We start from the raw sequence: 16008 nt of genomic DNA, 5'->3' as shown, positions 1-16008 counted from the left end.
ACCAGGTTCAGGTGCCCTCCTCGCAAGGTGGGTGACGCCACTTGGGACAGTCCCTCGTGAGACCTCTGTCATTAGCAGGTCGCCGGCTCCTCAACTAGCCAATCGCCAGCCTGGAAGACGCGTGCGCGCCCCACACCTGCTCTGCACGGAATCTGTTCCGGGTGGACTCAAGCGTGCGCACCGGAGCTTGCCCAACCGCCACCCTAGCTGCCGGCTGGAAGAAGGGTACGGCGCAGAGGTGCACTGCGCAGGCGTGCTGAGGACGCCCCGCCCCTGGCGCGGGTTCCGTCCAATCCCAGAGGAGGCGCTCAGCCGGTGAACTGAGAGGACATGGCTGGGCGGCCGGGATCGTCGAATGCTGAAGCGGCCGGAGCCGTGGGCCCGACTGACGAGGCCAGAGGTAGAGCTGGGCCTGGCGGCGGCCCCCAGCCGCGGCTGTTGAAGGCTGGGCGGGCAGGGAGCGCACGCAGACGCCGCTTCCTCAGAGTCGGGGCGGGCGTGAGGAAAAAATGACCTTCAGCCCCATGGGAAGGATCTTGGCGGCTCTGCCTGGTGCCGCGAGGAATCACCCACAGGCCCGTGTCCCACGTTCACTCACTTCCTTTGGCCTCGTTTGGCGCCATCTGCTTTGCTTAAGTACGTTAAAGTAGGCAGAGGGCATCCTTTCAATCTGATCCTGAGCGTCTCCACGGGCATCTCCTGCGACAGAAAGGGACTTGTTCTCGGGGCGGTGTCACCTGAGGGAAGGAGTCCGTCCCACGTCTCATCTCACAGCCCCGAACACCTGAATTTCCCTGTTGTTCCATAATGGTCCTCAACAATAGATTCCCCCTCCCCCAAACCAGGACCAGACTGCCCCACATAGCATTACGTTTTTTTTTCTTCCTGACACTGACCTATTGAGCAATGGCTCCCACCTCACCGGGAAAGGAGAGGCATGGCAGCTCATTACAGTTATAAAGTTTTCTGAAATTGCAGCCTAGCATAGAAGAGAAAGATACAAAATATTCCCAGGCTTGTCCACCCCTCGAAGGATATGCTCCTAGGTGTTAACACAAAAGGGGAGAGAATTGTACAAGGAACACGCGTCCCTCAGCTTGTTGACGCTGCTCTTCTTGGCCTGCCTGTCTCCCCTTGTTAAGATTCTCTCATGAACCCGCCTTGGTCATATCCGTCACACCTGCAGGCAGTAGTTTTCTACGTGACAGGTGCTTTGTGGCCTTTTTTTTTTTTTTTTTTTTGTAATAAATAAAATGAAGGTTTACATAATGAAATAAACTTAGCACAGAAAGCTTGCTTGGAGCAGGGAGTGGCATTCAGTAACAATCCTCAGCTAAGAACAAAAAGAAAAACAGAACAGATACATATAGATCTCGTTTCTTAAGCACCTACTGTGTTCACCACTGTGCTAAAGAAACCTGTTAGTATCTTTGTTTCAGGTTCATTAAGCTAGCTTATTTAGATGCAGTTGACTTCACTAGTGTCTTATAACTGGTGAAATACCATTTCTTGCGTGTGGTGAGGACCAATATCTTGAATCTTAGATGTCCATCTGTGTCTTCATAGCAGAATGGGCAAGGGAGCTCTCTGGGGTCTCTTATAAGGTGCTAATCTCATTCATGAGGGCTGCGGCCTCATGACCTAATCACCTCCCATAGGCCCCACCCTCTAATACCATCTCATCAGACTTTAGGATGTCAACAAATGAAATACGGAGGGACACAAACATTCATTCTATAGCAGTGAAAGAAAATAAGACATCAAGATTCCATTTTCAGTCTATTAGGTTGTTTAAAAAAGGGGGCAGTGGTGCTATCTAGCGTTAACAATAGTGTAAACATACAGACCATATCATACTCTGATGAGAGGAAGAAAGGGTAAAGGCTTTGCAGTAGTCCTTCTGGCACAAATTTTAACATTTAAATTATCTTCTCCCCTTTTTGGTCACATTCCTAGAGAATCACACAAGACATATATAGATGCATGGATCGGATAGTTACTGGAGCCTAGATGGTGGTAGGAAAACTTGGGAAGGGAATAGCTAAATCCCATGCACACTGGGATATACCTGTGCAGTGGATTTCTAAAATGAAGAGGAAGTGGAATTAAAATCCACTTAACCAAGTCAACTTGTAAATTATTAGACATACAGATACAATATGATCTTCAAAACAGATATTTTTATGAGAGTAAAGCAAGATGGAAAAATTGCAATACTGTGTAGGTTGCACAGAAAGATGTCTGGAGGCTGCTTTCCTAATTGATGACTCTGATGGAGGGATCTAGTTTCTGCTGCTGCTAAGTCGCTTCAGTCATGTCCAGTTCTGTGTGACCCCATAGACGGCAGCCCACCAGGCTCCCCCGTCCCTGGAATTCTCCAGGCAAGAACACTGGAGTGGGTTACCATTTCCTTCTCCAATGCATGAAAGTGAAAAGGGAAAGTGAAGTCGCTCAGTCATGTCCGACTCTTAGCGACCCCATGGACTGCAGCCCACCAGGCTCCTCTGTCCATGGGATTTTCCAGTACTGGAAGTACTGGAGTGGGTTGCCATTGCCTTCTCCAATCTAGTTTCTAAGGGCAATGCAAAGGTGAAGGAACGTTTTTAATCTTAATATTTGTTTTTTTCTACCAGGACTATGTAACTGATACTTGTGGAACTTTTAATTTATAAAAGTGAAAGTAGGAGACATTTTTAAAGTACCACTTGATGATCACATGTTAATATCTCTCACTGCTGTTCTCTGTTTTAATTGTTGTACTGTTGTTACTACACAGGAGCATGTCCTTGTACTTCAGAACTTCACACTAGGATATTTGGGGGTAATGAAGAATTGTATCTGCAACTTATTCTCAAAGTTCATGATTATTAGCAAATGTAAAATTGGGGTGAACGGCATATACAGCTATGTGTTCTACTTCTGCAACTTTTAAGTAAATTTGAAATTTTTTTAAATAAGAAGTAAAAAGTAGGGGCTCATATAATAACATAGGCAGTTGTACCCTTGAATTTTTTTTATTAACAATATATTAGTTGACTTGTTCAACAGATATATTCTGCTTTCCCACTCTGTGCCTTACCTTATAATATGCGATAAAGAAAAAAAAATAAAGGTGCAGCTCACTGCCTAGTCTATTAATAATACCTGGACAAATGGTTGCTCAAGAAAACTATAAATTCATTTTTGGGTCACCTAGGGAAGTCTATTAACATTTAAAAGTAAAAGTAAAACCATATGCAGAAGTATACAGTGAGAAGTAAACATTCTCTTACCTATCCTTCCACTTCTACTTTCCAAAAGAACTACTGTTGAAAATATTTTTGTGTGATTTGAGCCAGAAATTTTCTAGAAATAAGACACATATATTTTTAGACTGACAAAATATTTTTTTCACCTCTTTTTGTAGCCAGATGGGATTCTATATTATACTGTTTTGTACTTTCTTTCCTTTCAGTCTATCTTGGATCTCTTTCATTGTTAATACATATAACTCTGCCTCCTTTTCAATGGCTGCACAGTATTCTCTTGTGGGCATGAATCATAAGTTCTCTACTGATGGGCATTCAAGTTTCCCATTTTTGACATAGATATGTAACCAAGCATATCTGATGGATAAATTCATAGAAGTGAAATTTTGTCTTGAAAATGTTGATGCAGCCAACCTGTCCTCCAAAAGTTTGCATCGGTTTTCACAGTCTTTCAGTGTGCATTAGTGCCTGTTTCTCTACATTGTAATCAACACAAGGCATTATCAGACTTACTAATCTTTACCAAGCTGCTAGATACAACATGTCATTTTCATCTTTTTAATTATGACTAAGGTTATACATCTTTTCAGATATAATTAACGTTTAGTGTAGTTTTTGCTTACTTGTTTTCTCTATTTTTCCATTCTTCTGTATAAATGATTACTTACCTTCTCTATTTTGATTGGATGTTTGGGTGATTTTTTAAAACCTTTTTATTATGGAAAAGTTTAAGCATATACAAAAGAATATAGGCACATGAAGATATACTCAACATTGCTAATTATTACAGAAATGCAGATCAAAACTACACTAAGGTATCACCTCACACTGATCAGAATGACAATCATGAAAAAAAAATCTACAAATAATAAGTGCTGGAGAAGGTGTGGATACAAGAGAATCCTCCTATACAATGTTAATCAACCCTGAATACTCACTGGAAAGTCTGATGCTAAAGCTGAGGCTCTAGTACTTTGGCCACCTGATGCAAAGAACTGACTCATTGAAAAAGACCTTGATCCTGGGAAAGATAGAAGGCAAAAGGAAAAGGGGGCAGCAGAGGACGAGATGGTTGGATGGCATCACTGACTCAATGGACAAGAGTTTGAGCAAACTCCAGGTCATAGTGGAGGACAGGAGCCTGGTGTGCTGCAGTCTAAGAGGTCATAAAGAGTCAGATATGATTTAGTGAGTGGACAACAAACAAGATAAAAAGAATGAAATAATGCCATTTGCAGCACCATGGGTGAACCTAGAGGTTATCATACTAAATGAAGTAAATCAGAAAAAGACAAATATCACATGATATCATTTATGTGTGGAATCGAAATGCAAATATAGTCAACAGGACCCTACTTATAGTACAGGAACTATGTTCAATATATTCAGTATTTTATAATCTATAATAGGAAAGAATCTGAAAATGTTTATATATAGATTTATAACCAAATCTTGCTGTGCAAGGAGAAACTTACACAACATTGTAAACCAGCTGTAACTCAGTTAAAAAAAAATTAAGAACTAAGGATAATTACCCTGTGAACTCATCTTTCAGTTTTGGCAGTTATCAGCTCTTGACCAATCCTGTTTCTTCATTATCCTCAGCTCCTCCCTACCACCTACTCCACTGTTTTATTTTGAAGTACCCCAGGCATCATAACATATCCATAAATATTTGCATGTATATCTCTAAAAACTAAGTACTATTTTCAGAAAAGTAACCACTGTGGCATTACCACTTCTGAATGTGTGTGTTAGTCGCTTAGTTGTGTCCAACTCCTTGTGACCCCATGAACTGTAGCCCACCGGGCTCCTCTGTCCGTCAAATTCTCCAAGCAAGAATACTGAAATGGGTAGCCATTCCCTTCTCCAGGGAGTCTTCCTGACCCAGGGATTGAACCTGGGTCTCCTGCATTGCAGGCATATTCTTTACCATCAGAGCCACCAGGGAAGCCCCACATCTGAAGAACAGCTACAATAATTCCTTTGTTTCAAGTATCTGTAATCAGTTTTCAAATTTCCCTGATTGTGTCATCAATATTTTAAAAAGTGTATTGGATTGAATCAAAATCCAAACATTGTCCATTTATTGAGATTGGTTGATACATTTCTTTAATCTCTTTTTGTCTGTAAGGGTCTTCCTGTCTCCTTTTTCCCCTAAAATCTTTTTAAATTAAAGAAACTGAGTTCTTTTTCCTGTGAAGTTTCCCAGTGTGGATGTTGCTAATTGCCTGCACATATGCCGCTTAAATGGTCCTCTGTCCCTGTATATGCTCTAAATTGGTTATTTAGATTGATAGGCGTAACAAGTGTTAGCATTATTTTTTGACAAGAATCCTCCATTGTATTTTTACATCAAATAGCTCATGATGTCCAGTTATTTTTATTGTCATGTTAATAGCACTAATAATAATTGTCTGGATCTACTAATTTATTAAGGATTAAAACTAAATGCCTATATTGATTATAAGCAAGTTAATATGAAACACATCTATTTCTGCTTTATTGACTATGCCAAAGCCTTTGACTGTGTGGATTGCCAAAAACTGTGGAAAATTCTGAAATATCAGACCATCTGACCTGCCTCTTGAGAAACCTATATGCAGGTCAGGAAGCAACAGTTAGAACTGGACATGGAACAACAGACTGGTTCCAAATAGGAAAAGGAGTACATCAAGGATGTATATTGTCACCCTGCTTATTTAACTTATATGCAGAGTACATCATGAGAAATGCTGGGCTGGAAGAAGCACAAGCTGGAATCAAGATTCCAGGAGAAATATCAAGAACCTCAGATATGCAGATGACACCACCCTTAAGGCAGAAAGTGAAGAAGAACTAAAGAGCCTCTTGATGAAAGTGAAAGAGGAGAGTGAAAAAGTTGGCTTAAAGCTCAACTTTCTGAAAACTAAGATCATAGCATCCAGTCCTGTCACTTCATGACAAATAGATGGGGAAACAGTGGAAATAGTGGCTGACTATTTTTCTGGGCTCCAAAATCACTGCAGATGGTGATTGCAGCCATGAAATTAAAAGATGCTTACTCATTGGAAGGAAAGTTATGGCCAACCTAGACAGCCTATTAAAAAGCAGAGACATTACTTTGTCAACAAAGCTCCGTCTAGTCAAGGCTATGGTTTTTCCAGTAGTCATGTATGAGTGTGAGAATTGGACTATAAAGAAAGCTGAGTGCCAAAGAATTGATGCTTTTGAACTATGGTGTTGGAGAAGAGTCTTCAGAGTCCCTTGGAATGCAAGGAGATCCGACCAGTCCATCCTAAAGGAGATGAGTCCTGGGCGTTCATTGGAAGGACTGATGTTGAAGCTGAAACTCCAATACTTTGGCCACCTGATGCAAAGAGCTGACGCATTTGAAAAGACCCTGATGCTGGGAAAGATTGAGGGCAGGAGGAGAAGGGGATGACAGAGGATGAGATGGTTGGATGGCATCACCGACTCAACAGACATGGGTTTGGGTGGACTCCAGGAGTTGGTGATGGACAGGGAGGCCTGGTGTGCTGCAGTTCATGGGGTCACAAAGAGTCAGACACGACTGAGTGACTGAACTGAACTGAATATGAAACATATATATAGAAAAGCTATTTGTGTTTATATGTTTAAAGATACATCATTAAAATTTCTCACTATTCCTTCTGAGATTTCTTTGGGTAATATTCTCTATAAATCTATAGTTTATTATGTCACCTACCAGTTACAGTGACTTCTAACTCCTTGTTTCCAATTTTTAATACTACTTCTTCTTTTCTGTTTTTACATCCTGAGCTTTGACCAAGCCTTGAACAGTATCAACAGTAAGAGTGTACCCTTTCTCTTGCTCTGAGTCTTATGAAGGGGAAATCTATGGTGTCAATCACCCTTTAGGAAAAGATGACTATGAAGGAGTCTCTCTGATTCATCTCTTTTGCAGTATCTCCCTCAGGTCAAGGAGCAGAGGTACCACTCTGGCTGGAGACCGGCCCTCAGCCCACCTCAGTCCCAGCCCAATTTATCAGGCCCTTCCTTAGGCTTCTCATTATTACATACTAAAATGTTTGGTTTTGTCTCCACAGGGCAGGCCGAGTCTTCACAGAAAATTGAAGACTTGATGGAAATGGTGAAGAAGTTGCAGAAAGGTCACGTGTCTCCTCTATAACTGAGGCTCAGCCTGAGGTTTGGAGTCAGGCAGAAGTGGAATCAATTCTAAGCCACCTGATTCACCACCTTGGGAAATTAACTCATTTGTTCTCTCTTAGTTTCAAAAGTTAATTTTTTGAAGTAAAAATATGACTCCATGATTCAAAATTTAAGTATAATGGGATAAAATGCAAAACATTTTCCCACAACACAGTTTCAATCCCCCTACTGGCCATCCATTTGGCTCCCCCTATACTCTACTGAATTTCCAGGATTTTGTCTTTACCTTCCTTCCATCCACCTCAACTCTGCTCTCTTCTTGCTACCAGGCACCGTCCGCCCATGTTCCTATCTCGAGTAGGCCTTTGCACTGACCGTCTCCCACCCCCACCCAGGGAACTGCAAGGCTTGCCCTCCTCACTTGATTTGGGGCCCTCAAGAGGTCTTGCCATATCTGAAGGAGCACTTCCCACTCCTTCACTTTTTAATCTGTGGTTCCTCTATTTCTCTTGAAGTTACCACAACCTGACTCGGTATCTCTATGTGCTGCTGCCTCCCCTCCCCAGAATGTGAGCCTTGGAGGGCATCCACCTTCCTCTGCCTGCCCTGTCATTTTCACTCAACCTCCTTTTCTCCCTGCAGTGGGAAGCCTAGAGCCCAGGGTTGAGGTCCTGATTAACCGGATTAATGAGGTTCAGCAAGGTGAGCTCAGGACCTTGGCTTGTCTGCCAGGAGTGGTTACATGATTTGCAGGGCCCCTTATTCAGAATTACTTAGTGTTTTGAAACAAGGGAGCATTAAACCAAACATGGATTGGTCCATCCAAAGACAGGAGCTGCAGTCACATGGTTAGTAACCTGGCCCTGCTGTCAGCTGAGCCCAAGAAGGGCTTTGGCTCCAGGAGACTTGTTTCCTGCTCTGTAAAATCCTCTAGGGGCCCCTCTAGGTTTACTTGAAGACAAGTGTGAAATGTTTGCAAGGACAAACACTTACATGATGTCCTATGGTTTGGCACAGCAAAAAAGAAAGCTAGTGAGGAGCTGGGAGACGCCCGGACTGTCTGGGAGACCCTGCAGAAAGAACTGGACTCATGTAAGCCTGGGGGGGATCACCCAGAGGTCCCCAAAATGTCACACATCCTTGAACCCAATATTACAGACAGTCAGCATCATTTCTGTGGCCAAGCACTCCTGCACCCTCCCCAACTTCAGGGCCTACCAATCTCCCCCATCCCACTCTATTTTGGGGAGCATTCCTGAAACACTGCCAAGCATACTCCCACATCAGGACCTTTGCTAGGCAGATCCCCCATATAATACAGATTCCTATTGCCTGAAGACATCATTCAGCTCTCAGCTCAAATGCCCCTTTCTCAGAGAGGCTTTCCCCAATCTCCCCACTTAGAGTCAGCACACGGCCCCCACCTAGTCACATGCCCCTTACTGCTTGATGTGTTTCTTCACAGCCTTTACCCAACTTGTTGTGAAGTGTTTTTCTCTTCCCTCCATGTAACTGCACTGGCATTCCACAGGGTCCTCTTAGCCACCCTTTATCAAGCACCCTTTGGTGCCCACAGGGAGCATGCACACAGGAGGGGAAGGGGACTTACCTCGAAGGGGGTCTACATTTGGGGTTGGGGCAGGGCTTGCCAAGCCCAGCCTCTCAGGTACAGTGGGTGGTTGGTGATGCCCAAACATGTTCCTCTGTTTTCCAGTGAGTGGAGAGAAAGTACGCCTGAAAGAGATCTTGAGCAAAAAACAAGGTAATTGCACCTACTTTATCTCCAGGTTTTTGCCTTTTCCACCCTTCAGAAACCCACTCTATAGCAGTGAAAGCCTTCTGAAGCCTGAATCACCTTGCCTCCCTCCTGTGGCTTCCAACAGAGTCCCATCAGCTCTTCAGGAGACCTCACATAATCTGGTGTTTTTACCCATGCCCAAACCTCAGCCATGATGGGCTCTCACAGGGTCCTAACTTCCTCTCCCTGCAGAGACCCTGAGGGTCCTCCGGCTCCACTGCCAGGATAAGGAGAATGAGGCACAGAGGTAAGAGCTTCCACCTAGCCCCTGTTGAGCGCTACCCCTTCATTCTGGTAAAAACAAAAAAGAACTAAGGGAAATTGGCCTTAGACCCACAGCTCTCATCTTCTTCCTCTATAAAATAGGGAGACCGTGACTCCCAACAGTAGGTCGTAGTATTGATTACCATCTTATTCACTGAGATAATCATTCATTTGCTAGAATGTCAATTACATTCCTTCAGCTGGTTTTTATTCTGTGCTTTTTATAGTTTCATCTGTCCCTTCATTTAGGTATCATGCCAACCATCTGTCCACCAGCCTCTCTCCATTCACCCATTATCCTTCTATTCACCCATCTCTCTAGCTCCTGAGTGCTTATATTGCTCATTTCATGACCAGAGACCTCCAAGCCCCTAGCATACCAACACTGAATATGTTTGAGGAATTCACATGAGATCAATATGTGTGTGCTTGTGTGTGTGACCACACCCACATTGATCTCCCTAATCTTCACAATGACATTCCAGAGGACATGTGTTCATACCACCCCAAAAGTTACAGAAAGAAACTCAATCTGGAAGGCTACAACAGATGTCAAGAGAAGGAAATGGGAGCTCCACCCCAGGCCCCTCCTAGGGAGAGATTACTCAGAAAGCATGGTGACTGCCTTGCTTCTTGCCAGGAAGCAAACCATGCTGCAGGAGTGCAAAGAGCGGATTTCTGCCCTGAACTCCCAGATTGAGCAAGAAAAGAACAAACAGAGGCAGCTGAGGTAAGGTCCGCCTCCCAAGGCACGGGGGGCTGGGTGGGTTGTAAGCGGGGAGGGGGTAATACTAGGAATGGGAATTAGAAGACCTGGCTGAGCTGAAGCTTGGAGGGTCAAGGAGGCAAAGGCGCTTGCAGCAGAGTGAAGAGCACAAGCAAGCTCCCTCACGTCTGTGCATAAAGACACCAGGGTGAACCAGGTTGGGACGGGTGTCCCAGGCCACAGCCCCTCATCCTGTGTGTTTGATTCCCAGGTTGGATTTCGAGGAGCAACTGGAGGACCTGATGGGCCAGTATAAGGACCTGTGGGAATTCCACGTGAGTCACTCAGAGCTACTCTCTCCACCCTGCACAGCTTCCCTGGCAGCACTAGGCCCAGAGCTGTGTCACCCCCAGGCCTCCCTCCTGTCGATGGCCACACCCAGCTCCTGAGCAAGCCCAGCAGCCATGTGTCAGAGCCGCACTGAGCCTAGCCCCTCAGCACCCTCACCGCCTCCAGGTGTTGCCGTCTGCACCGGCCCTGCCCACCCGCCTCTGGTGCCTCCCAGGGGCCTTAAGAGCTCAAGAGGAGCTCTGAAGAACTGAGGAGGGGCTATCCATTAAGGAGATTCATGGGTGTCTCTGGGGCCATCACAGTCACAGGGAAGACAGTGGGGAAATTAGCAGGCCACTATTTGCCACCTAGGGATCCCAAACAAGAAAATAGGCAGAGAGAGTGCAAGTCAGGATGGACAGACTCAGTGAGGTCACTGGAGGGAAGAGTAGGAGCTGCAGTGCTGAACTGATAACTGAGTCTCCAGAGAACAGGCTTGAGTTTTGGTGTTTGCAGGATGCCCTTGCAGAATTCCTGAACACTAGCTACTTTATGAGCTTCTCCTGCATAGCACCACAGGTATCTGGGGTAGAACAATTCCAGACAGAGGGAATGGCCAATGCAGAGGCCCTGAAGCTGGACTGTGCCTGGCATGCAGGAAGTGAGGCATATGAGTAAAGACCAGATCCAGATTGGCTTCTCTGAGGCACGTGGGAGAAAGCCAGGAGTTGCGGACAGGTCTCCTTTATTATCCATCAGAAACCAGAGCGGCTGGCCCTGGAGATCAGCACCCTGGACAGCGGCAAGGAGCAGTTGCTTAAGGAAGGTGAGGCCTGGAAGATGGGGATGCCCTGATCTGCCCTGCCCTGCCCTGCCCTGCCCTGCCCATCCGTTCCTTTCTGCTGCAGAGAAGCTGGTGGAGGCAAAGCTGGAGGATGTGAAGCATCGTCTGTGCTCGCAGTTTGGAGCCAAGGGCCACACAATCAATGAAGGGCTCTTCCTCCGCAGCCCGGAAGCAGCAGCTGTGGTGTAAGACATGGATGGGGAGGGGGGAGTGAGTGGAGGGGAAGAGCTGCCAGCACCCATGGCCCCACCCTCAGTCATCTGTTTGAGGAGGAGAACAGGAAAGCCCAGGAGCTGCTGGAGGCTGCTGCCCAGCGCCAGGAGCAGCTGCAACAGAAGTGTCAGCAGCTGCAGCAGAAGAGGCAGAGGTGGGCATGGAGCCCTTCCCCCGAGTCCCAAAGGAGAAGGTGGCTGAGGGAGTGTCTGCTCCCTTCTAGACTCTGTCTCTTGGTCCCTTTACAGTCCTGCCCTTCTCCCTCCACATCCTCCTACCCCACTCCCGACCTCTTTCTATCCAGGCTGAAGGAGGAGCTGGAAAAACTTGGGGTACAGGTCCTTGCCCAAGCCCAGAGCAAGCAAGAGGAGGAGACTGGCCTAGGAGAAGCTGTGAGTCCTGGAATCCAGTGCAGGGAGCAGAGAGCTTGTGAGAGGAGCTGTGGGTGGGAAGGCACCTCAGAAGATGGTCCTCAGGGAAGGGCATTTCCAATGGGACACATCCCAGGCAAAAGTGCAGAGGCTGGCAGTGGTAGGGTGAGGAGGGGTAGGACCCATGGAGGGTGTGGGCACAGGGATCTGATGAGACTCCTGCCTCAAACCCTGACCTCTCACAGGCCAATCCCAAGCCCCTTGGAGTCAGTGAGGAGAAAGACCAAGAGCCATCCACCAAGTAGCACATGATGCCCCGAGGCAAGGAGAACCCACCCTGCACTGGAGCTTATGACTTGGACTTCAGTAAATAAAGGCACTACTTCAATACAACTGCCTCATCTGACTCTGTGCTAGGCTCGGGGAGGAGGGGTATCCATCCCGGGACACCTGGCACCTGAGTCTGAATGAAAGCCTGGCCACACTCTGCCTCTTGTCTTCAGCCAGAAACCCACAGCAGACACTCAGTAAATGTTTCCCTAACCTCACAGTCCCCTGACTGCTCATCTCTAGCACTTGACATGTTGTTCTGGGTCCCCACGCAGAGGGATACAAGACTGAGACCATCTTACAATAGGCCCACAGGTTCTGCACACCCACCCTGTGATTGTCTTCCATTCCTTATTCAGGCCTGGACCACACAGAATCCCAGAAATATCAACAATGAGGGCCAAAGTGCTGGGGTCCTCAGCCAGTCAGTTCTGTGCCCACAGTACCCACTGATTAGCTGAGAAAAAGAATTGTAATTGGACCTAAATGTAATTTGAGACATTACTTTGTCAACAAAGGTCCATCTAGTCAAGGCTATGGTTTTTCCAGTGGTCATGTATGGATGTGAGAGTTGGACTATAAAGAAAGCTGAGTGCCAAGGAATTGATGCTTTTGAACTGTGGTGTTGGAGAAAACTCTTCAGAGTCCCTTGGAATGCAAGGAGATCAAAGCAGTCCAGCCTAAAGGAGATCAGTCCTGGGTGTTCATTGGAAGGACTGATGCTGAAGCTGAAACTCCAGTACTTTGGCCACCTGATGCAAAGAGCTGACTCGTTTGAGAAGACCCTGATGCTGGGAAAGATTGAGGGAAGGAGGAGAAGGGGACAACAGAGGATGAGATGGTTGGATGGCCTCACCGACTCAACAGACATGGGTTTGGGTAGACTCCGGGAGTTGGTGATGGACAGGGAGGCCTGGCATGCTGCAGTTCATGGGGTTGCAAAGAGTCGGACACGAGTGAGCAACTGAACTGAACTGGGAACAAAATCTATACCTGAGACACTTGTTACAAGAACATAGTATGTTATCCTCAGTGTTCTTGGACTCAATCATTCTAGGAGTGTTGTGTGCTTATGGCGTGTTTCAAATCCAAGGAATGCATCAACTCAAGGGCAATGATGGGAGTCAAAGTCTGTGCTCTTGAGTCAAAAGACAGTGAATTCATAGGTACAAGGAGATTCCATCTCTTGAAAGGCTTCCCCATCCAGGTAGGACATAAGGAGGTAGATAACCTCAACAATTCTCATTTCTGTATACATGACCAGTTACAGAAATGGATTTATATCTGTCTCTGTAACTTTCTACTGGAAGAAAGTGAAGAACTAAAGAGCCTCTTGATGAGAGTGAAAGAGGAGAGTGAAAAAGTTGGCTTAAAACATTAAAAAAAAAAAAAAAACACTAAGATCATGGCATTTGGTCCCATAACTTCGTGGCAAATAGAAGGGGGCAAAGTCAAAGCAGTGAGAGGTTTTATTTTCCAAGGCTCCAAAATCACTTCGGATGGTAACTGCAGCCATGATATTAAAAGACGTTTGCTCCTTGGAAGGAAGTTATGACAAACCTATACAGAGAATTAAAAAGCAGACATCACTGCTGACACAGGTCCGTATGGTCAAAGCTATGTTTTTCCTGTAGTTATGTATGGATGTGAGAGTTGGACCTAAAGAAGGCTGTTGTTCATTCACTTCCGATTCTGCGACACGATGGACTGCAGCACCACAGGCTTCTCTGTCCTTCACTATCTCCCACAGTTTGCTCAAACTCATGTCCACTGAGTTCATGATGACACCCAACTGTCTCGTCCTCTGTCACCCCCTTCTCCTCCTCCTTCTTCCAGCACCAGGTGGCCAAAGTATTGGAGCTTCAGGTTCAGCATCAGTCCTTCCAATGAATATTCAGGGTTGATTTCCTTTCAGATTGACTGGTTTGATCTCCTTTGCCGTCCAGGGGACTCTCAAGAGACTTCTCCAGCACCACAATTTAAAAGCATCAATTCTTTGCAACTCAAAGGTCCATATAGTCAAAGCTATGGTTTTTCCAGTAGTCACGTATGGATGTGAGGGTTGGACCATAAAGAAGGCTGAGTGCCAAAAACTTGATGCTCCTGATGCAAAGAGCTGACTCATTGGAAAAGACTCTGATGCTGGGCAGTGAAAGTGAAAGTCAGTCAGTCATGTCTCTCTGTGACCCCATGGACTATACAGTCTATGGAATTCTCTAGGTCAGAATACTAGAGTGGATAGCCTTTCCCTTCTCCAGGAGATCTTCCCAACACAGGGATCGAACCCAGGTCTCCCACACTGCAAGTGGATTCTTTACCAGCTGAGCCACAAAGGAAGCCCAAGAATACTGGAGTGGGTAGTGTATCCCTTCTCCAGTGGATCTTCCTGGCCCAGGAATTGAACCAGAGTCTCCTGCATTGGAGGCGGCTTTGTTACCAACTGAACTCTCAGGGCAAGATTAAGGCAAAAGGAGAAGGGGGCTACAGAGGATGACATGTTTAGATAGCATCACTGACTCAAGGGACATGAATTTGAGCAAACTCCAGAAGATAATGAAGGACAAGGGAGCCTGGCATGCTGCAGTTCATGGGGTCACAAAGAGTTGAATACAACATAGTGACTGAACAACAAAAACAAACTGGTCATGGAATCATAGCTGGTATTTATAACTTCCCTCACCTTCCACCACACATTCTGTATCCCTTTGCCTTCATTAAGCAACTCAGTTGTTTGTGCACTTTTACCTGGTGGAGTGACCCAAACCTTTATTCCTGAAAGATGTGGGGTGTTAGTACTCTTGCTGGGTTGAGTTGTTATAGTTTTTCACTGGCATTAATCACAAGACATGGTAGTACTGAAAGAAGCTCTAAGGTGTATCCTGCATGATAGCCTTGCTTTCTTTACTTCCAGTGTAGGGAAGTAGTCCAGTTTCCTCAAAGTAGTCAGGGTCGATCACACCAGCCAGCACAGTAACTTCCTCCTTTGCCTGTTGATTCACAGGCATAAGAAGCCCAAAGTGGCTGAGCAGCAGTCTTTAACTTCCAGTTCAATGGAATCATCATTATATCTTCCAGTAGAAGCATTCCTCCCTCTGGCACTAAGACCTCCGGGCCAGTGGAATATTTGGTTGTGGGAACAGGAAGCACAAGTCTCCAGCAGATCACTAGGGATAACAGTGAGTGTTACCGCTCCCACTTCACCCCGTGAGTTTTGGACCTTTGAATGCTGGCCACAGGAGACAACACCATAAATTAGACACTCATTCAGAACATACACAACCTTCTGGAGAACCCTGTCCCTGCCCTGCAGATCAGATCAGATCAGATCAGTCGCTCAGTCGTGTCCAACTCTTTGAGACCCCATGAATCGCAGCACGCCAGGCCTCCCTGTCCAACACCAAGTCCCGGAGTTCACTCAGACTCATGTCCATCGAGTCAGTGATGCCATCCAGCCATCTCCTCCTCTGTCGCCCCCTTCTCCTCCTGCCCCCAATCCCTCCCGGCATCAGAGTCTTTTCCAATGAGTCAACTCTTCGCATGAGGTGGCCAAAGTACTGGAGTTTCAGCTTTAGCATCATTCCTTCCAAAAAAATCCCAGGGCTGATCTCCTTTAGAATGGACTGGTTGGATCTCCTTGCAGTCCAAGGGACTCTCAAGAATCTTCTCCAACACCACAGTTCAAAAGCATCAATTCTTCAGTGCTCAGCTTTCTTCACAGTCCAACTCTCACATCCATGCATGACCACAGGAAAAACCATAGCCTTGACTAG

The 16008-nt window shown here is 45.9% G+C and overlaps 1 protein-coding gene across 1 annotated transcript; it reads left to right on the top strand.

The window, feature by feature from the left end:
• Positions 1 to 210: 210 nt before the first annotated feature.
• SYCE1 (synaptonemal complex central element protein 1) lies at positions 211 to 12301 on the top strand. Its single transcript, XM_061403969.1, has 13 exons — positions 211 to 400; positions 7319 to 7381; positions 8025 to 8084; positions 8400 to 8474; positions 9097 to 9144; positions 9373 to 9427; positions 10085 to 10174; positions 10422 to 10485; positions 11240 to 11306; positions 11389 to 11509; positions 11581 to 11691; positions 11842 to 11929; positions 12154 to 12301. Exons 1-13 carry the CDS (start codon positions 331 to 333, stop codon positions 12211 to 12213), a joined length of 972 nt encoding a protein of 323 aa, XP_061259953.1. The 5' UTR covers positions 211 to 330; the 3' UTR covers positions 12214 to 12301.
• The last annotated feature ends 3707 nt before the right edge of the window (positions 12302 to 16008 follow it).

The sequence above is a fragment of the Bos javanicus genome, chromosome 26, assembly GCF_032452875.1.
Source record: "Bos javanicus breed banteng chromosome 26, ARS-OSU_banteng_1.0, whole genome shotgun sequence".
Lineage (NCBI taxonomy): Eukaryota > Metazoa > Chordata > Mammalia > Artiodactyla > Bovidae > Bos > Bos javanicus.
This window is presented reverse-complemented; position numbering and strand designations above follow the sequence as displayed.

Coding starts and splice junctions, on each gene's coding strand:
- SYCE1 (XM_061403969.1), top strand. CDS start 331: ATGGCTGGGCGGCCGGGATCGTCGAATGCTGAAGCGGCCGGAGCCGTG. Junction 7,382..8,024: donor GGTGAAGAAGTTGCAGAAAG/GTCACGTGTCTC, acceptor TTCTCCCTGCAG/TGGGAAGCCTAGAGCCCAGG. Junction 11,510..11,580: donor CCGGAAGCAGCAGCTGTGGT/GTAAGACATGGA, acceptor CCCCACCCTCAG/TCATCTGTTTGAGGAGGAGA.